Source organism: Eptatretus burgeri, chromosome 2 (assembly GCF_056783735.1).
Source record: "Eptatretus burgeri isolate ZD-2024b chromosome 2, Ebu_testis_v1, whole genome shotgun sequence".
In the NCBI taxonomy this organism is placed as follows: Eukaryota; Metazoa; Chordata; class Myxini; order Myxiniformes; family Myxinidae; genus Eptatretus; species Eptatretus burgeri.
Window position 1 is genome coordinate 86,814,667 of NC_140962.1, and position 22,711 is coordinate 86,837,377.

The following is a 22,711-nucleotide window of genomic DNA, read 5'->3' on the forward strand; positions in this document are numbered from 1 at the left end:
TGGACCCACAAATTGTACCATTCAACATATTGTGAAATATTTTGAGCACAAGGGTACAGTGCACAACCAGAACAAGGACAGAACAAGGCAGGCCAGCATCGGTAACCAAGAGCCAAGCCAACATTGACACCATGCGGGATTCTGCAGTGGACAGTCCCAAGAAGTCCCACTGCCGGCACTCCTGGGAGCGAGGCATCAAACCAACATCAGTCTGGTGTTGCCTCACTAAGAAAGTGAAGCTTTCCCATGCATCATCTGTATTGGGCATAAACTGTTAGAGTCAAGATAACATGAGACTCAGACTTGATATGTGTAATTGGCTCAGTGACAGGATGGAGCGGTACCCAAACTGGATCAACCTGATTTGGTTCAGTGATGAAGACCATTTCCACTTGAACAATCTATCAACTTGAACTGTCAACAATCACAACAACATTTTATTGAGGGCAGAACCACCTGAGGCAATCACTGAGAGGTACCTGAAAGGGCCTAAGGTCACATGCTTCTGCACCTTCAATGCCAGATGGAGAACATTTGGGCTTTACTGGTTTGAAAATGACAACAGCAGGATGGTGAGATGACCAACGGTGAGTGCTCCAGAAGTTCCATAATGATCTAGCCCAAAAGGTCACCCCAAACCAGCTCAGCATGACCTGTTTTTACAGGATGGTGCACCCCACATACAGCTGGTGACAGCATCACTTTCTTGCGACAGCTTTTCAGAAACCGCCTCATTGCCCTGGGTACCGCTCATGATTTGGCACCCCAGAGCCCAGACTTGAACCCTCTGGACTACTGGTTCTGGGGGGCTGCCAAGGCTCTGTCTATGCCAACTGCCCTGCCACACTGGATGATCTGAAGCAGGAGGTGTCAGACTACCTCCAGGCAGTGCCACATGAGAACTACAGGAAAGTTGGACAGAACTTTGGAGTCAGGATCAATGCCTGTCTGAACCATGGAGGGGCACACATTGAGAACGTCAATTACAAGAATTTTGCATAAATGCCAATTTCAGACCTTGGGCTCTCACCAACTCCAGCAGTGACTTACTTTCAATTGTAATCAGTGATGGAAAATACCATCTCATAAGTTTTCAATAAATGTTTGGTTCACATTCCTGAGGTTTCTGTTTCTTTGTAAATAAACATTTAAAGTTGCATCACTCTTTTTGAAACACCCTGTATATGCACATCATCGCATACTCCATGGACCCAGGTCTAGATCTGCTGTAATTTATAAACCCCAGAGAGGAGAATAACATGACCCTGCCGCTCCCATAACGAGCGAGTGTATTCGTATAAAAATGAACAAAACAAAACTTAGAAGGGTTAGAATTTATGGGGGGAGGGGGAGGGGAGAAAGGGAAGTGAGAGAGGGACTGGAGGTGGAAGGGAGATGGGGAAGGGAAAAGAAGAGAGGAAGGAGAAAGAGGGAGGAGGGTGAGAATGGGAGTCACAAATTTGACGGATTCTTTCTGTGATTTACACAAAGTGTAAGTAATATTTGTCTATATCTGGTAAGTTGACACAAAGTTTCAATTAACATGGCATGAAAGCCAAGGTTTTTTTCATTTTCACAGATTTTAGTTAATTTAGCGATAAACTCTCACACCTACTGTATTTAAACAATCGAACATAGCTATGAAGTCAGGGTACAAAAGCCAAGTGTGATACTGCAACGAGTATTTTTTTAGCGATACAGTACTGCAATAAGCACTAAAAGTGAAAATGCAGTGCGTTCGAAAGTTGCAGAGGATATATGAAACGAGAAAAAATAATTTGACGTGTCCACATTATATGTGAACCAATTATTATGTTTGATCTCAATAAAAGGTCACATGAAAAATAAGCAGAAGAGTCAATCATCTCCTCTCCCTCTGCAAAGGCCCTGTCACACCGTGATGATTTAGCCAGCGTATGCCGACGTATGAAAATTTGTCTAAAACGCTGGCACACGTCGAATATGTTATAGGTAAGTTTTGTATACCTTAAGAGCACGCTGGCATATGTCGTAGTACGCTGGCATACGTCGTAGTATGCCGAGCTCATCGACAAATTTTAACATGCTTGAAATTTTTCGACGTATGCCAGCGTATGATTCACACATTCTGCATACGCTGGCCATAAGTTGTAGGCACGTTACGCGATCGTTGACACACGTTACTTGAAAGTTACTCATAAGTCAAAACGCATCGAGGTAATGTTTAGCATCAGTGTTCCAGACTCCATGGTTTTTTTTTTCTTCTTTGGTATGATGGTGATGTTGACACTTCGATTTCTAGTGCGGTTGTAATATAATTAATAGGTTTCCGTTCAACGATTTAAATCATAACTGCACTAGAAATCGAAGTGTCAACATCAGCATAATGCTGAAGAAAAAAAAAAAAATAAAAAAAAAACCATGGAGTCTGGAACACTGACGGGTTCCTCCTGTGTGAACCCCATTTTTATATACCAATTCCCCGAAACGCTGCCAATACGCCATTATACGGTAGCTGTAAGTAAGAAACACATTCAGTAAGTTCTGTGGTCGCCCAGAAAACGTCAAATACGTCAAATACTTCTACATACGTCAATATGCGTTGGAGATACGTTACACATAGGTTCAAAGCACGTTACCCATAGGTTAGAAATGTTTCGGGTACGTGAGAGATTACCTCGACGTATTTCGACTTATGAGTAACTTACAAGTAACATGTGTCGACGTGTGTCAACGATCTTGTAACGTGCTTACAACTTATGGCCAGCGTATGCGGAAGGTGCGAGTCATACGCTGGCATACGCCGAAAATTTTTCAACATGCTTAAAATTTGTCGACGTACTCGGCGTACTACGACTTATGCCAGCGTGCTCTTAACGTATACAAAACTTACCCATAACGTATTCGACGTGTGCCAGCGTATTCGGCCAATTTTTCATACGTCGGCATACGCTGGCTAAAACGTCAAGGTGTGACAGCGGCTTGACACTTCGATGTCTCGTGTGGTTATGATTTGAATCGTCGAGCAGCAGCCTTTTAATTGGCTACGCCATGTGATCGTCGGCGATACGCTGCCACGCTATGCATAAGTTAGACTATTGTTGGGCATAGGTTGTGAACGCCGACAACACGCTCAGCATTCGTTGATGTAAGTTATCTATATGTTATCGAAACGTTCTGTGTACGTTACCAATACATTATGCAAACGTCCAACTCGTTATGAATACGTCCAAAACTGGAAAAACAACAACAATAGATCAGCATACGCCAGCGTTTTACATACATTTTGATACCTTGCCATACGCTGGCTAAAACGACAAGGTGTGACAGGGCCTTAAAGGCTGGTATGTGTCCCAAAGCAGAGTTCTGGGCCCAGTTCTCGTCCTAATCTTCACGAATGATCTCTCTGACTCTCTGGAAAAATCCTCTTTATATATTTTTTGATGATTCCACCATCTGCCATGACATCCCTCATCCTTTAGACAGGCAGGCAGCAGCCTATTTCCTCTCTTCAGACCTCGATATAATCACAAGTTGGTCAAACACTTGGAATATATCTTGCAATCTGGAGAAACTCTCTCTCTCTCTTTCTCTCTCGATCTCTATGTGTGTCTGTGTGTCTCTGTATCTCTTTCTCTCTCGATCTCTATGTGTGTCTGTGTGTCTCTCTCTCTCTCTCTCTCTCTCTCTCTGTCTCTCTCTGTCTCTCTCTGTCTCTCTCTCTCTCTCTCTCTCTCTCTCTCTCTCTCTCTCTCTCTCTCTCTCTCTCTCTCTCTTTCTCTGTCTTTCTCTGTCTTTCTCTGTCTTTCTCTGTCTCTCTCTGTCTCTCTCTGTCTCTCTCTGTCTCTCTCTGTCTCTCTCTGTCTCTCTCTGTCTCTCTCTGTCTCTCTCTGTCTCTCTCTGTCTCTCTCTGTCTCTCTCTGTCTCTCTCTGTCTCTCTCTCTCTCTCTCTCTCTCTCTCTCTCTCTCTCTCTCTCTCTCTCTCTCTCTCTCTCTCTCTCTCTCTCTCTCTCTCTCTCTCTCTCTCCAACCTCTCCAACCTCTCCAACCTCTCTCAAAAATAACTATCTTGCAAGCCCTCCCATCTACTTTTTGAACAATCTTCTTGAAGTTCACTCACTCAAACTTGGGCATCACGATCAACCATGATCTTTCTTGGGCAAACCACGCTTCTAAGTTGGCCTCCATATTCAGTTGCTGACTGGGCATCCTCCATCATGCCAAGTGCTTCCTTCCTTGGCACACCTGAACTCAGATCCACATACAATGCTTTCATCCATAACTTGATGGAGTACTGCTCTCCTGTCTGGGCTGGCGTCCCTGTCTCGCGCCTTGCTCAGCTTCACGCCACGGAAACCAAGGCCTACAATATCATTATAATCTCCCATGATAAAGCTGAGTCTGTGGGTCTATCACTTTAGTTTCACTTCACAGACAGGTTGGTGGTCTCTGTCTTCTACTGCTCCTTGTCTAGTCTTGCACCCTCTGCTCTTTCCATACTCTGTCTCCCCCATGTTTCTGCAGAGTGAAACCTGCCACCAATCCCCTTCTGGTGAAAGTCCCCAAATCCAGAATCAAACAGCCAGACTATAAAAAAAACACAATTCCCCCAGCCTTCCGCTGCGGAGGCATTATTATTATTGTTTAAAACTCCATTAGCAAAGTCAAAATCCTTATGCAGGAAAGTACTCCGTTTGCTATGCATTACCTGTGCTCTGTGCCCAGGGAAGGGGCTCTTGGTGATGCCAAGTCAAGATGCAGCGATGATACTCGGGACGTGGGTCCAGCTTAACATCACAGGCGAGCTGGGAATGACAGCCAGGTGGAACCCCAGCGTTAATTTTGGAAAAAAAACGAACATATAAAGAGAAAAAAAACGAGAGAAAAGTCGTGTTAAGGTGAATGGTCTTTGAGATAAAACTATTACACAACTGCAAAGAAATATAAAATAACAGATAAATATATACTGATAATCTGGAATAAGTTTTACAGTAAGTTGTCCTGCACCGGCGCTTCGAACAATGTCATTTCACTATAATGTTGCACACCAATATAGTCCGGATGTCAAACACCATTTTTCAAGATGACCTTGCATGAGGTTCTGCACAATGTTTTTCTGCATTTTTGTGATCAACAGATCATCTGAATGAATATTCTGATCGATGCCACTCTGGCACCCTTGAGAAATTTTTTAGAAACCCATGAATCGGTCAGGTCAGGTCTGTGACCTGCTACAGGTACCATGTAAACCTGTACTAACCTGTTCCATGGTCGGGTTGTCGGCGACTAAACCGTCTCCTCCACCAGGTTTTTTGGTGAGGATGGTGCTTGGATATGGACACCCAGCAGGATTAAAAACAAAACCTGTCAAAGGGCGGAGGAGGTCGTTGTGAGCCAACGGCCATCCGTATCTAGTGCCCAACTGTGTCTGCGCACGTTGTCCTGCAGTTGGGTTACTTTTTATTAGGACATTGGTGGCAGGATTTGCACTCCGGCCACCGTAAAACCCTTCATTCCACAAAACACAAAAAAATCTGAAAAGCCACTCCGTGGGAGTACCTCCTGTGCAGCTTCCCTTTGCAGGGCAGCTCACCGGATGACGGGATTGGGGCAAAGCCTTTGGGACCCCCAAACTTTGATGATAGGAGGGAAACCACGGGGTAACATTCCCGGGTCAGATTGCGGGAGAGTGTGTCGGAGTGGTGCTGAGGTGTCGTCCACCAGACGGCGGTCTCCTTGGGTGAACTTGAGGTGGTCCCTTCAGGTGGATGCCTGGAATGTCCTATCCCTAAGAGAGGATGATCACCTGTCTCTGTTATCATCTGAGCTCAAGCGTTTGGGCATCGGTATTGCAGCACTCTCTGAGTTTCGGAGACCGGATTGCGGTGAGATAATGGTGGGTGGTTACACCTACTATTGGTCTTGTCGCTCTGATGGTTACCATGCCCAAGGAGTTGCTGTAGCTGTGTCCAACAAGCTGACCCCAATGATAATTGAGGTAACACCGGTCAACGAGCGTATTATGAGACGAAGGATTCGTCACTCCTTAGGTGTCATTTCCCTGGTCTCTGTCTATGCTCTGACTGAGGCGAGTGATCTCGCCGTAAAGATCACTTAACGCCACGCCACAGATTCTACGCCACGCTCGAGTCTGTGGTTGACCAGTGCCCCAGATGTGATACACTTCTTGTCTTGGGGGATTTCAATGCATCGACTGGAATTGATAGGGATGGTGATGAGACATGTGTTGGTCCCCATGGGTGAGGAACTATGAACCAGAATAGCACTAAGTTCCTTGACTTTGCAAGAAGTCATGGACTTAGGGTGGCTGGTTCATGGTTTCAGCGCCCACAAGCTCATCGCTGGACTTGGTATTCCAACGCTGGCGGTGTGGCAAAGGAGATTGACCATGTCCTCATTGACGGTCGCTGGAGGATGATCCAGAACTACAGGGTCTACCGGAGTGCTCATTACCTCAATACTGACCACCGGCTTGTTGTAGCAACTCTAAAGCTGCACCTTAAATCTGGGAGAATGGTACCATCCAAGCCAAGGCTGGATGTTGGCAAGCTCAAGGATGAGAGGGTACCTGAGGAGTTTGCGAACAGGCTGAGTGGACATTTGGGGGATCTGGGTGCTTTGGGGGGGGGGGGTCCTGAAGAGTTGTGGAGTGCCTTCAAGACCACCGTCCTTGATGTTGCCGGTGGATGCCTTGGAGCTCACCGCAGGGCAAAGAAGAATTTTGTCTCTCAAGGGACACTGGATACCATTGACCAGAGTCGCAGGGCCAGGCTGAATGGCAGAGCTGAGCTGTTCAGGGAGCTGAGGCGTAAAATTGTACGTGCACTGAGGGTGGGCAAGGAGTCCTATGTGCGAGGAATCTGTGAGGGGGTCGAGCATCACCTGTGGACAGGTGATTCTCGTCCCGCTTACAGGGAAATTCACGCATTGCGTTCATCCAAGCCCATCGCTTGGAGCACTGCAGTTAGAGCAGAGTGGTAGGCTCTTGACTGAGGAGTCTGAAGTGAAGGCCCGCTGGGCCGGTTACTTTGAGCGGTTGTACCAGGCTGATCCCCCAGCTGTCGAGTTGGACGTCAAGGGTGTTACAATCCCTGTTGCTGACCCTCCAATCAACTGTGGTCCACCTTCGCTTGTGAGAACATGGGCTGTGGTGAACCGGTTGAAACAGAGTAAAGCTCCAGGGATCTGTGGCATCCATGTTGAACTTGTCAAAGCTGGTGGAAATGCTGCACTCATGTCGTTGCATGCAGTTTTGTGCTCTGCCTGGAACACAGGCATCATCCCAACTGATTGGAAGAGGGGCCTTGTTGTCCCTCTCCAGAAAGGGAAGGGTGATCGCCAAGGCTGCAAGAACTACCGAGGGGTGACGCTGCTCTCAGTGCCGGGCAAGGTCTTTGCTCAGATAATTATTGATGGGGTTCGCCACCATCTGCTTGAGCACCAGCTTCCAGAGCAGTCAGGCTTTACACCAAAGAGGTCAACGATTGACCGTATCCTTGCTCTTCGGGTCCTCATGGAATGCAGGCGAAAGTTTTGGCAGGGGCTGCTTGCAGCCGATGTTGATCTCTGTAAAGCGTTTGAGTCAGTGAATCAGGATGCCCTCTGGAGGATTCTTGGTCTTCGTGGGGTGCCACCAAAACTGATCGATCTGATGTCTGAACTCTACTCTGGTACTGAGAGTGCTGTGAGATGTGCTGATATCATCTCTGACTTATTTGCAGTTGTAACTGGAGTTTGTCAGGGGTGTGTAATGGCCCCCACACTTTTCAGCACTTGTATGGACTGGATTCGAGGGAGGATGTTGGAGAGATCAATCTGTGGTGCATAGTTTGGGAATGTAAAGATCTCGCACCTTGATTTCGCAGATGATGCAGTCATCTTTGCAGAGACTTCAGATATCCTTTTGGGGGCCCTCGAGGTGCTGAATGAGGAGTCGGAGCCTTTGGGATTATGGGATTCCTGGGTCAAAACAAAGATCCAGGTTTTCAATGACATCTTGGATGCTGCTGTCCTGTCTGTACCTGTTTGCGGTGAGGATGTTGAGGTCACGGAGAGATTCACTTACCTTGGCAGTGATATTCATGTCTCTGCCGGCTGTGAGTCAGAGGTCAATAGACGTCTGGGTCGGGCCTGGAGAGTCATGGATTCACTGGATCATGGCATGTGGCGCTGCCGGTGCCTGTGCGGGAGGACGAAAGTCTGAGTCTTCAGGTCCTTGGTGCTTCCAGTCTTGCTCTATGGATGTGAGACTTGGACTCTGACCAAGGATCTGAGACGGAGACTTAATTCCTTTGGTCCCAGGTCTCTTAGGAGAATACTTGGCTATCGCTGGTCGGATTTTGTGTCCAACGAGCGGTTGCTGAGAGAGACTCGGATGAGATTTGTTACCTACATAGTCCTGAGTGTCAGCTGCGGCTATCTGGACATGTGGCTCGTTTTCCTGACTCTGATCCTGCTCACCAGATTCTCTCAGCGAGGGAGTCTCGTGGGTGGAGGAGGCCAATGGGCCGACCACGTGCCTCGTGGTCGCAGCAGGTTGACCGGCATCTCAAGGAGATGGGGATGGGCCTGGCATCTGCCGGGGGGATTGCCAGACGAAGGCCCCTGGAGTACCGGTGCAAAGTGGACGCAGTGACCCGCTGTTCTGGCACATGCTTCCATACCTGACCTGACATCAATATGCAAATTAGCGGTGGTATTGTTGAAATTACTATTTTTCCTTATATCTCCAAAAGTAAGCATCCAAATAGCCTGGTTGAGGTGTCAACACCCATGTTTTTAGAGTCACTGGTCATGATAAACCCACTTACAATTTGATAACATTGAAATTTAGCTCATTAATATTCAAATTAGCAGTCGACATTATTGAAAATGTAAATAAATTAACATATAAATAGAAAAAACACTCCAGTTTTTGTGAATATAGATCACTTTATTATTCATACAGATTCAACAATTCGACAGTATGCAATGAAAGCAGCTAACAACATGAACAAAAGAAGACATTCCTGTGTAAATCAAATGTTCATACATATAACAGGTTTGTAAACCTAATGAAAGCTACTTCAGTGCTTGGTGTCTCATTCAGTGTCAGAGTCATCATCAACGGAAAATGCAGCAGCTGTCTTGGTGCGCTCATTCCTGCAGCCAGTATCTCCATGGCATGTACAGAAAACTGTGCCTGGTTACTTGGCTGCTGTGCAGTGACATTGAGCTGTGTAGCATTGCTTGTCGGAGGAACATCCATATCGTATTAGCTCCAAGATCTCTGATGGTGCAAAAGCGACGTTGGGTGGCAGCATAATTGGAAGTAATGATCTTGATGCCTCATCACGTTTCCATCCGGACTGAGTGGGATCCAGAGGTGGTGGCTGCAGTTCCGCAGCTGACTTCCATATTGCTGTCTGGATATGAGCGTGTCGCATGTTTTGTTCAAAGGACTCTAATTGGTGGCAGAGCCTTTAGGTCTGGTGCTTTGATGGCATTTGGTTTCGCCATCTTCATAGACCACACCTCTTTGTGAACATCAGACATGTTGCTTCTCTCCTTGCAACCATAGCAAACAGCCATGAACACAGCGGCTTCGGTGATGACATCGTCAATAGATGCATCCACATTGCCAAGTTTTTGAAGTGAATGGCCTGCTGCGAGTGTCTTCTTGCCAGTCAGTTTACCTCTACCATACATCTGGGCAACGGTGTCACAACCTGTCAGTGCGTGTAGAGCGAGTAGGTTTTGCACCATCCTGGCGTGCTGTCTGGCAGTGGCCCCAATGTCGATCAACGATCGGCCAGGAAATGTTACTTCCATTGTGGCGCAGCATTGCTGATGAAGTTCTGCGAAGTGATACACAAGGAAGATGAACACATCAGTATCATCACAGATGACTGTGATGGATTTTGCGCCATCTTCACAACTTTAGCGACTTGCTGAATCATGATGACATCTGCCTCCTCATGCGTCGTCTTCTAATCAGTGCAACACCTTTGGGCTCCGTGGTGTATTTCCACTGGGGTAGACTCCTGTCCCGTAATGACGAGCCTGTGTTGGCTCTGCTTTCTCTGCTGACTAACGTCAATAAAATTCTGGCAAATCAGTTCTATCAGCTGAACTTTATTCTCAGTTACTGACAGAACCACCAGCTGTGGAGGCAGTGGAGTCTGGTGGTTCAACCTGTGGCACCTGCGAGCTTGCTGCCCAGCTCTTGCTAATCTTGTTCCACTCTTGATGCTGAAATCATGATATCTGTCAAATGCCAGATATATATCTGATTTATCCACCTTTGCCATGATGTAGCTCGTGAAGTTGTCAACACAGTCTTGCACAATTCCCCTGTTCGGCCAATGAATAACCCAGAGGATTGCACAACCATCTAAGATGGTGACTTCAGGTTGTGGACCCAGTCTTGTTGAGATTTCCACTTGGAGATTCTTCTTCAATGTCGACTTGGTCTTTGCTATTCTCATCTCCCCCTTTTCATCGAACATTGATGTTGGCACAGGTTCAAACTTGTACTCTAAGACGTCACATAGTTTGATGTTTCGACTTTGTTGGAGTCCCATGACTCTGGAGTAGATGAGATTTAGTTCACAAACCTCAGTAGATCCTACACGCATGACTTTCCGTGTCACTGCCATAGTTATGACTTGTTTAGGAAAGGGAGCGTTGAATCCTGCTGGCCAGCTTTCTTCACACGAATGCATCTGTGCTCGGCCAATGTCAACTGCCCTTGGCGCATTCACCTTCTCCGGTCCAATTCTGCCAGTTTCAAAGTTGACAACTCTGTCTGCATGTTCTTTTGGGTCAAGTGGGTCGATACGGGACTGGAGTTTTCTCCTAAGCTTATCTCGGCCCTCTGCATCAGATCGTATGCGTGATAGCTTCTCTTCCTTGTGAATGGTCACCTCTGTGACTATGTGCCCCTCAGACATATCTGTGAGATCGTGGACTATCTTACTAAACGTGTGCATACTATAGGCCCACTTCTTCAGTGTAGAAAACTTCAGTGTAATGCCAACGATTTCATGTATGCCATGACCATAGCGCTTGAACGTGGACTCAATGTACATATCCGACCATATGCCGTTTCATAGGCCCTTCTTGTGCCGCATCACGTGATCTCCTTTGAAGAACTTTTCCAGAAAGTCTCCATGAAGCCTTTCCATCGATCGAAGGTAGTAGAGCCCATATCGAGCATAGTTGTGATCTCCATCCATGAGGAAGTTGGGGAGCATCTCCGTTATAGCCCAAAGATGCAATGGCCAGTCTCCTTCATGCTCAGCACGAACAAATGTCATCATGATGAATACAGGTTTCACAAGGTTCTGTACCCATTGTTGTGTGGTCATGCTCTTTGTTGCTTTGGTTTCAATAGTGTCCATTAAGTCTTCATGACTTTCTGCCTGATCCACGCTTGAATGAAGGACCTCCTCAGTCACCAATCGCAGGGCCCTGAAGTTTAGGGGAAACTTTTTTCCACCAAGCATATGAGCAACAACTCCAAAGGCAGATTTTATCACGTCTTCCAGCCCACTTTCAGCCATAAAGTTCCCCACACAACCGATGAAACTCATAAGGGTGTGCATGCTGCCCAGCCTTGCTATGAACTGAGTAAATCGCTCAGGATAAACCCCTTTAACGTTAACGGCCACTCGATACAGCTGTTGGTCGTTTGTGAAGATGGTTACGGTTTCTCCACACTCTGTGGTCAAGCGTTTTCCCTCCTCCATTGCTGCAAACATCGTGTCCGGATCAGCTGGATCCATATCTATGAGTGGCGTATAAATGGCCCTCGTTGCTGGTTGGATGGATCGTCCTTGCTCTCTGCAGAGCTTCGTATGAAAGCCACCAAACTCTGGTGTGTTCTGATAAGAAGTGATTTGCTTCAGAAAAGAGATATCCATGTCTTGAACTCTCCTAAGTTGCATAGCTGGATGAGCCAATCCGCGGAGAGGTAACACCACACGTGTGGCTTCTTCAACTGGCATCGCTGGTTTCTCGGGTCCCTTGTACCTTTTAACCGAAATGTCTTCTGTCACAGGTGTCTCCATTTCATCACGGGTCAATCATATGATGATGGCTTCATCTTCAGATGTGGAAGATATCTCCTGATCTTTTATGGTAAGTAGTACTGCAAGAGAATGTGTTGAAACGAGCCCATTCTGGGATGAGATATTTGTGTCGAAGTTGTCAGCAACAACCTGAACGAGGCTACATTCAGCATTGGCGGTTTCCCGATTCCTGGAGTGAACAGTTGCAGCCTTTGCTGCTGATCCCTTGAAACGATAAAACTCATCAGAGGAACAGGTCACACGATAGTTTTACAACTGCTCGATGAGGCTTTTACGACTGACTAGAACTCCCAGTGCAATTTGGAGTGTCGTTGGTTGAAAGGAAACATCATAACTAATATGATCACCAATCAGAGCTCCTGGAAGTGTGCAGTCCAGTTTAGCTGATATTTTGGAGAGTAGCAATTGAAGGGTTGAACTCGCTGCTTCATTAGCATTATCTATATTAATTCTAGTCTGATAGGAACTGTGGTCGGACGACAACTGCTTAGATTCCTGTGCAACCTTCTTGGCAATTTGTTCCATGGAAACATCAATGGCGTCATCTTCATCTGATGCTACTCAGCTGATTGCAGTTGACGCTCTGCTGCGAAGCAAGATTAAACTTGCAACACCTTCACCGGACAGAACCAGAAGCTCAGAGCCAAGTATATCCAACAATTTGGATAACAGGGTTCGTCGAGAGTATAGCTTTCCTCCGTGATCCTTGTACATATTGTAGACTTCTACTGAATTCCAGATGTGCAACATGTCGTTTTTCATCGATAGGATGATGGACTGACAGCTGGCTCAATGTCCTGAGTTTCTCTGCCACTGTGTGCTGCTGCTGCAACAGAACAGGGTGCCATGGAGGACTTTCTGCAGTCATCGTGATATCTCGCATCAGCAGCTGAAGATCGCTGATTGCGCCCATTAATCGTATCTTGACCTGGCGTCCTTCTTCATCCTGGCGGGAATCGATAACATCAAGAATAGTTTGTTTGAAAGTTGTCCGATCAACATGATCTGCAGTCCTACAAAGGAGAACTCGCCGCCAACGATTAGGATTCTTCTTATCAAAGTCCATGATGCACTTTTCTCCGCACAAAATGCAATGTTCTTTAAAGTCAAATACTGTCGTCTTTGAATGGCGGCTTCTTTTGCTTGTTGAAGCATCTTCCAAACAGACATTACTCATTCGTTTCAAGTGTCTTTCTATGTGCGAGCGTGATGTGTACGTTGACGCAGTCTCTGGTATTTGAGCTCGATAGATTTGTCTGCCTGTAATCTCTGTTCAAGCTCTTCATGTATACCATATTGTCTTGCTTTGCTTGACCAGATGATACTTTGCACTCTGTCTGGACCAACTGTAACCAGAGGTTTTCCAGCTTTAGTTGCATCGCAGGGACTGAAGAAACAGTCTCCCATGGTGATGGAGCCTCAACCTGTAACAATAGAGGTAATTATAAACATCAGTAAACATTTAATTTCTTTGTTCGTAGTTTAAAAAATTCTCAGGAAACAGGTTTCACCCTGCGTACTTTTAAAAATCAATAAAATACACAGTTGCTTTCAGACAGATCATGTGAAATAATAATAATAAAAAAAACTTGCTTGCAAATAATATCGATCATTTTACTGTATCAGAAGATATTACTCTTACTTAAAACTCAGTTCTCCATGTTTCTTTCATTACATTACAAGCCTCAACTTACTTGATCAAAAACAGTTCATACTGTTGATCTTCTGAGGTCAGCCATTTCTTCACAACTGTACTGGGGATAAACGGCTCTGCGCAAGTTATTTTCAAACAGTTTTGTTGTTGTTGTATAATTGTAATGCTGTCAGGGGGTAGGGTTATGCTAAATTGCATATTAATGAGCTAAATTTCGATGTTATCAAATTGTAAGTGGGTTTATCATGACCAGTGACCCTAAAAACATGGGTGTAGACACCTCAACCAGGCTATTTGGATGCTTACTTTTGGAGATATTAAGAAAAATAGTAATTTCGACAATGGCCACCACTAAATTGCATATTAATGAGTTTCTACAAAAATGCTCAAGGGTGCCAGAGTGGCATCCATCGGAATATTCATTCAGATGGTCTGGTGATCACAGAAATGCAGAAAAACATTGTGCAGACCCTAATGCACGCTTTTCTGGCCAACACTCGGACTCATTGGCCAATTCCGGGAATAGGGGAACACTTTTCTAACAATGTCATGACATTTCCATATGACGTTGTTGGTTTCCATCAGTGCACTTTTATTTTGAAGTGAAATTGAAGGGGGGGGGGAGGGGAGGGCAGAAAGTGTCTTATCACAGTCTTTCAGAGGCAGACTGCAAAATATCCTCAAAAGGATTCGCCGATTCCAATCTGTCCAGTATTTAGTCAATTTTCACTGCGATAAAAATACACCGCACGTGACCTGGCAGTGAATGACGCTACCCAACAAGTCTACAGCTGCTATATGGTTATGTAGGATAGCTATAGTGCTTTGCAGTACACTACCAGTAATTTATATAATTGATAATTCTCAGCATGATGATTAATTAAAATAATCTTACTACACGTGGGTGTGATCAATTTTTGGGACCTTTTGGTGTGCATTATAGATTGAAGCACTTCTCCTTTGATTGCGAGTGTCATGATCTATGTTTAATTTGTATGGCGTGTTTTAGTTATATTTGAGGCTTTGATTTCTTCTTCAATTTGCAACATGCTTTTTATCTCCAGATATGCATTTTGCACCATAAATCAATAAGGCAAACGACATGTTTGTTTTCTTTATTTTTATTTTTTTGCCCTCAAATAAATTCTGCCCAATCCCCCCTCCCCCCCACCCCGTGCCATTCTACCCTTGCAGTGTCCCTGATCTATCCTTTTCTACTTTGAAGTGAATTTCTGCTGAACCTCGGTCTTTGTTCAGCATCTACCCAGTGAACTGCGCTCTAATTTTGAAGTGAATTTCAACGAAACCTTTGTCTTTGTTCAGCATCCACCCAGTGAACTGCGCTCTAATTTTGAAGTAAATTTCAACAAAACCTTTGTCTTTGTTCAGCATCCACCCAGTGAACTTGTGCTCGAATTTTGAAGTAAATTTCAACGAAACCTTTGTCTTTGTTCAGCATCCACCCAGTGAACTTGTGCTCGAATTTTGAAGTGAATTTCCGCTAAACCACGGTCTTTGTTCAGCAACTACCCAGTGAACTTGTGCTCAAATTTTGAAGTGAATTTCAACGAAACCTTAGTCTTTGTTCAGCATCCATCCAGTAAACTTGTACTGTAATTTTGAAATGAATTTCTACTAAACCTTTGTCTTTGTTCAGCATCCACCCAGTGAACCTGTGCTCTAATTTAGAAGTGAATTTCCGCTAAACCTTGGTCTTTGTTCAGCATCCATCCAGTGAACCTGTGCTCTAATTTAGAAGTGAATTTCCGCTAAACCTTTGTCTTTGTTCAGCATCCACCCAGTGAACTTGTGCTCTAATTTAGAAGTGAATTTCCGCTAAACCTTTGTCTTTGTTCAGCATCCACCCAGTGAACCTGTGCTCTAATTTAGAAGTGAATTTCCGCTAAACCTTGGTCTTTGTTCAGCATCCACCCAGTGAACTGTGCTCTAATTTTGAAGTGAATTTCTGCTAAACCTTGGTCTTTGTTCAGCATCCACCCAGTGAACTTTTGCTCTAATTTTGAAGTGAATTTCTGCTGAACCTTAGTCCTTTCTTCAGCATCCACCCAGTGAACTTTTGCTCTAATTTTGAAGTGAATTTCTGCTGAACCTTAGTCCTTTCTTCAGCATCCACCCAGTGAACTTGTGCTCTAATTTTGAAGTGAATTTCCGCTAAACCACGGTCTTTGTTCAGCAACTACCCAGTGAACTTGCGCTCTAATTTTGAAGTGAATTTCTGCTAAACCACGGTCTATGTTCAGCATCCACCCAGTGAACTGCGCTCTAATTTTGAAGTGAATTTCAACGAAACCTTAGTCTTTGTTCAGCATCCACCAGGTGAGTTAATGCTCTTTTTGGAAGTGAATTTCCCCAAAACATCATGACGTCAAGGCATTTGGGGAGGTGGATTCTGTTCCATCCTTCTCTTCACAATAACCAACTCCCCCACCATTTTCCCCTTACACTCCACCTCCACAAGCTCGATCCTCGACCATCGTCAGTGAGTACAGTATGTTACTTTACATGTTACTTTTTTGTTATTTATATCATGGTTTTATTAATTTAATTTGCTTATTAGATGTTTTATTTTATGATTAGGATGTTATTGAATGTACATGTACAAAAATATGCTTTTTTTTGGACTCTTTAAAGGGGGTTTTAGTGCAATTTATTTTTTATTTGGGATACAAATCTTATTTACGTTATTTAGGCCTAAGTCACTTTTGCTCTATGGTGAGGATACGGCGGCCGTACGCCCTCTGAATTGACAGAAACTTGCGGTGGCCGCAGAGTTTCTGCAGTGGCCTCAGGGTGGCCCTACGCCGTTTGGCTATCTTTTACAGGCCGTAGGGGTTGCCGTGGAATTATAACGCGGGGTTATAACTTTTTTTCATTTCTACGTTCGCCGTAGCAATTCGACAAGCCAAAAAAAAAAAAATGGTTAAAAAAAAAAAATGAGCACACTCGTTACCGTCCGTCTGGCCGCACGTTCGCCTTAGGGCCCCCCTGCGGTCGCCTTGTGGGCACCTTGAGGCTACCTTGCGTCTGCCTTGAAAATTCTATGGCCACCGCAGGGCCCCCTTAAGGTCACCGTGTGACATCAAATCAAAGACCGTACGGCAACCCCACGTTTTCGGTCTCCACAATTTCTAAATACGACGTGCGGCTCCCCGAAAAATAAAAACATATATGACTGCTACATTGTGTGACCGTGGAAATACTGCGGCCGCCGTATAATTGCTTGTGGCCGTAGATTTTGGAGACCCCACGGCTGCCGTAGCAAATGTGACAGGCCTTAAATGGGAAAATTTGTTTCAACAATGTAGTTTCCTACAATGTCGCACTTTTTAGGGACACATTAATGACGTTGAAGGAGAACTTACTGTAATTTAATAAACCTTTTTCTACTTTTTTGCTACTCGTAGGTCAGAAAAATTGTCTGTTAGGCAATTCCTCTTAACGAGACTCTACAGTATTTAACTTGCATGTTCCTTGGTTATCAGGAAGTACACATTTCAATTCACAACCAACCCGAGCTTTAAGAATCGTCGGCCGTGGGTCGATGATGCCCTGCATTTTGCGAAGAGCAGGAATTACAAAGAGGTTGCTGGTTATGATGCTTGATATTGGATTTCCTGTGAAAAAGATCATGATGCAGTCAATCAGTGTCAAAGCTGATTCAGTTCAGGATATGGGATTCCAGTGAAGACCTCCCAGGCAAAAATGTTAGTGAGAACTATTGTATATGAGAGTTGTACTCTCATATACCACAGTAGTCTGCATAGAATTACAACAGGAAAGGAATGTTATTTTTGCCTGGGTTATCAAAATGTACTTTTTTTTTTTGTTTGTTTTGCTCTCTCTCTATTTTTGGTAGTAGTAAGATCTCTACTTTTTTTTTTTTTGGTAAAAACAGAGGTGCAACAACATGGTCTAGGCTCGTGGAAGAGCTCGCACACAGAACAGATCAGGACACAACATAAAGTGAACAGCAGGAGAAAGGGGAAACAACAATATCAGGACAGAGGGAGAAGGTAGATGAACAAACAAGGGATGCAGGTAACGATGAGGGTTAGGGGAGACTGCAAGAGGTGGACAAGATGGATACATTACTTTTGTGATTAATCAAAAGAAATAGGCTCTTAGTGCAGTTTGGCACAAAGAATACAGTCCCATAAGTCAGGACTGATCTTGAATAAAATAGGGTCTCAATGAGAGCTGTTGGAAACAAAATGAAGTTCCAGTGTAAACTGCCCCCACTGAGACTTGGGGAAGGTTCCAGTGAAAATGTTGGAGAAAAGTCAGAAAGAGCACGAATGTAATAAGATTGAAAATAAATGAGCTGATCTTGAACTGACCCCCAGAAGCTGATCTTGGGAAAACCAGGATTGGTTGAGGACCAATTTATGGGAAACAGGAATTTGATGGTTAATGAAGGGAAAATATACAGTGGATTCACATTGCTTTCTTTTCCGACATTACTTTACCCTTGCACCAATGAAGATACCACCACATTTCCTTCAATCACACTAATTTTTGCCATCCCAAATACAGTACTTTTTATCAAGTTCTCACCTGGTAAAGAAAAGATTATCTTCCTCATACCATGCATATCAAGCGTGGCAAATGTCGTGGGCAAACTGGAGCAAAATCAAAATGATGTGATCAGACTTGCTGGTGCAGATGGAATAATAATGAAAATAAATAAAATTCGTATAAATAGACTTCATATAAAAACGATGCATCATCAAGTGGGAGGAGTGGGGGTGAGGACGGCCTGAACATAAACGCAGCTTAACGTGTAAATAAAAAACTGAAATCTGTCAGTTGGTGGAAGTCTGACACATTTGTAGTTATTACAGTTTAGGGTTAGAGTTATACCGTGCCTTCCAATGAGACAGTAGTATAAGTGAATAAACAGTCTCACCCAGGCTTCATAAACACCCGGCCAAAGTGGATTTGAGCATTGAGATCGATGTCAAGCACTTGCTTGAAATAATCCTGCAGGAAACAAACACCAACACTCAAGCCATTGGTGGGTCGGTAAACATGTACGTCGGTCACGAATTTGTTTGGTGCAGCTTGATTTGTATAAGAGACATAATTCTGGTATTGTATCCTGTCAGAATCAAATTTGGCTAAAACTATAGTTTGTTGCACTGACAACAGAAGGAGCTGCATTGTGAAGCATGCTGTCACATATGCAATGGTAGCCTAGTGGTGAGGACACTGGACTGGCATTCCATATATTAAAGATTCATTCCTTAATTATAAGCTGCTGCAATTCAAGCCTCTCTCAGGAAAAGTACTTTGTCACCATTAGATCGTCACAAAAAACCCAGCAGGCTCACAAATGACCGGAGAATGGTACTGGTTTACATGTGGTGGCACTCTTTAAATTCCATCAAAGCAAGTTCTTGAAATGGGCATCAATAAGCTGCCAAGAAGAGCTCTGCCCAAATCACCCTCATACTAATAATAATAATAATAAAAATATGTATATATGTAAATGTATATACGAGGTCAGTCTAAAAAGTAACGGGACTGAGCCTGCTGTGTCCTCCACTTACACAACTTGAATGAACGGGTTGCGTAACAGTCTTTCACAACATTCCAGCAATGTATATGATTGGTAATGGTTGACTGCGCTCATTGTGTGATTTTGTACAGGTCGTGCTTTACACGTTGTCTAGTCTGAGTCGTCGTGCTATGAGTCGTGAGTAGAGAGCCAATCTGAAGTTTCTTGCCAAGCTTGGCAAAACACCTTCTGAATCCTTCCCAATGCTGCAGCAAGTATACGGGGAAGAAACGATGTCATGTACACGTGCATTTGAATGGCACAAGAAGTTCAAAGAGGGACGGAAGGAGGGTGAAGACGATCCATTGTCTGGAAGACGTTCAATGAGCAGAACGGCAGACAACATCAGCGTGTGAAGCAGATGGTGCACGCAGATCGTCGACTCACGATGCGGATGATTGCTGAGGAACTTTCCATCAACAAGGACACTGTCAGAAGCATCATCACTGAAAATCTCGAAATGCGCAAGGTGTTGCGCAAAGATGGTCCCCAAGCTGTTGTCTGAGGACCAGAAACAGCAAAGAGTCACTGTCTGTCAAGACATTAACGAGCGCCTCGAGGGCGATCCAGACCTGCTCGGGAGAGTCATTACTGGCGATGAATCGTGGATATTCGAATACGATCCCGAGACCAAATGGCAGAGTTATCAGTGGAAAAGTCTGGCATCACCAAGACCAAAGAAAGTAAGGATGTCGAAGTCGAAGGTCAAGGTGATGCTCATCACGTTTTTTGACATCAAGGGCATCGTCCACTTCGAGTTTCTACCACATGGCAAACAGTGAATCAATAATACGTGTACAAGGAGATCCTCTGGCACCTCATGATATCAGTCCGGGAAAAGAGGAGGGATCTGTGGGAGAACAATGCCTGGGTGCTCCACCATGACAATGCCCCTGCTCACAGTGCCCTGAGCCTGAGCGTCCAACAGTTTTTGGTGGAGAGGAACGTGCCAACTCTGGAGCAACCCCCGTATTCGCCAGACTTGGCCACTTGTGATTTTTTACTATTCTCCAAGCTCAAGGGGGTGATGAAGGGGACCCGATTTCCTGATGTGGAGGCCATCAAAAGGGCCGTGACGACAGAGCTTTGGAGGATTCCAGAAGGTGCCTTCTTGGGGTGCATCAAAGTGTGGAAGAAGAGGATGGACAAGTGTGTGAGACTCGAGGGAAACTATTTTGAAAAGGACAAGCTGTGATTTCAATATATTTGTTGGAATAAAATTTCTGTGAAGTCAGTTCCGTTACTTTTTAGACGGACCTCGTGTGTATATACATTATATATTATACGTGTGTATATCTATATATATATATATATATATATATATATATATATATATATATATATATATATATATATATATATATATATATATATATATATATATGTATTGTCGCGGATCCGGGGTGGCGGGAATCTGACCCGGTCCGAGGTAAGTGCCAGCCTCGCCACCGCCGTCTCCGGGAGTCTATAACACCGGCTGGCTCGGCACAGGCCTCGGGTCATGCGTCTTCAATCGCGATACCAACGTAATCCTGTGCCTTCCCAGTTGGGGAGATAGAACCCCGAGTTACAGACAGGCTTTGTCAGAGACTGAGCGGAGTCTACCATTCTGTAACCACTTTTTTGGTTTTATATGCCAATTGAGCAGATCGTTCCTCGACGCGACACGCATTAATCCACAGCGGCAACTGCATACAAATTAACCAGATTTATTGGGGACATCAGGGATCACAACACAAGCAATATACACGACAATAGTTTTATTAACAATCAACCCGTTCTTAACTCGGGGACCACGGCTAAAGGGTTCACGGGGATTCTACGAAATATGCCTTATACAACACGTTCAAACAAACAGCATGCATGCAGGACAAGACAGAGTACTTGGTGATGGCTCATGGATGAGAGGAACGTGTCCAAAAGCACGAATGTCGCTCGTAACAAACAAGCGGGTGTCCATGGATTCGAACTCCCGCTTGAACATCCCACGCGGCAAGTAATCGCGGCGCAGCAACTCCCGTTGCCTCTTGTTAGTCACAGTGTGCGCACTTCCTCCTCAGCGTGTTCTGGCTCTGCGCAGCGTCGACGATGCGAGATCGCCGATCTCTCTCCAGGGTTCAGCACACGAATCCCAGCCTGGCCTGTTCTCCATACAAGGCCCAAGTCGAGGTCCGATTTCCACAGGCGGATCGGCAAACGTGACGAGCCGTGAGGTGAGCAAGGACCGTCCGAAGGTCCGGCGTCTCCTCTTCGGCCTTCCCGCCTCGAAGCCCGACTCCTGCTTCGTCCTCTGTGCCTCTCTCGGTCGAATCACCGAAGTGCAGGTCGGTTCAGCGTCTCTCCCTTCGACACACGTCGCGCCTCGAGAGCGGCTGTTTTCACACCCCGGTCTTTTGTTTCTCCTCTTCCCTTTCGTTCGGCAACTCTCCCTTCCAACTGAGAACTCCTTTTTCCTTTCGTTTCCTTTTTACCAACCTCCCTCCTCAAAATCCTGGTGGCGTTTAATCAAATCTGTTTCTGGTGTATGTTCCCCCTCCATCCCCTCCCTTACCTCAAATGGCCGCACTGCTGATTCCACACGTGATAAAGCTGAATGTCTAAACTCGGTGTTTGCAGCTAAATCTTGTGTCCTAAACCCATCACTATCTCTACCCACTTTACCCAGTCGCACCCAACTGTCCCTGGACTCTGTATCCTTTTCTCCTGACAAGGTGGAGAGCTTGCTTTCAAACCTCGAGTCAGATTCTGCAACCGGTCCAGACGGCATCAGCCCACGTGTCCTCAAAGCCTGCTCTTCTGCTCTTGCTCACCCTCTCTCTGTTCTATTCACCCTCTCATTTTCCCAAGGTCATCTGCCATCTGCTTGGAAATCTGCTAACATCACTGCCCTGCATAAAAAGGTGCAAAAACAGATCCCTGTAACTACAGACCAATCAGCCTTCTCCCAATCATCAGCAAGGTTATGGAATCCATCATTGCTTCAGACATGAAATCCTTCCTCTTCTCCAATGGCTTGATTTCCAATCATCAATTTGGTTTCAGACCAGGTCACTCTACCCTGGATATGCTGCTACTGCTCTCCCATCAATGGATGGAGGTCCTCAATGCCAGACAGGAAATCCGAGCCGTATCCCTGGACATATCACGTGCTTTTGACACAGTCTGGCACCCTGCTCTACTCACCAAACTCTCTTCCCATGGTATTCAAGGCCATCTCCACTCATGGCTCGCAGACTTCCTCTCCTGTCGCAGTCAACGTGTGGCCCTAAATGGAGTTCTTTCATCCCCTCTTCCTGTGCAGGCTGGAGTTCCTCAAGGTAGCGTTCTGGGCCCTGTTCTTTTTCTGGTTTTCATCAATGATCTCTCGGACTCTCTGGAAAATCCTCTATTTCTCTTTGCCGACGACTC

General features: G+C 45.1%; 1 protein-coding gene across 1 annotated transcript in view; it reads right to left on the reverse strand.

The window, feature by feature from the left end:
- Window positions 1-22,711, reverse strand: part of LOC147032500 (gephyrin-like) — a 194,093-nt gene that overhangs the window by 19,965 nt on the left and 151,417 nt on the right. Inside the window, exons 13-16 of the mRNA XM_085870185.1 lie at window positions 18,653-18,726; window positions 18,301-18,365; window positions 17,257-17,360; window positions 4,688-4,784 (exon numbers count right to left, since the gene is read on the reverse strand). Of these exons, the coding sequence (XP_085726311.1) occupies window positions 4,688-4,784; window positions 17,257-17,360; window positions 18,301-18,365; window positions 18,653-18,726 (340 nt within the window). The remainder of the gene's footprint in view (window positions 1-4,687; window positions 4,785-17,256; window positions 17,361-18,300; window positions 18,366-18,652; window positions 18,727-22,711) is intronic.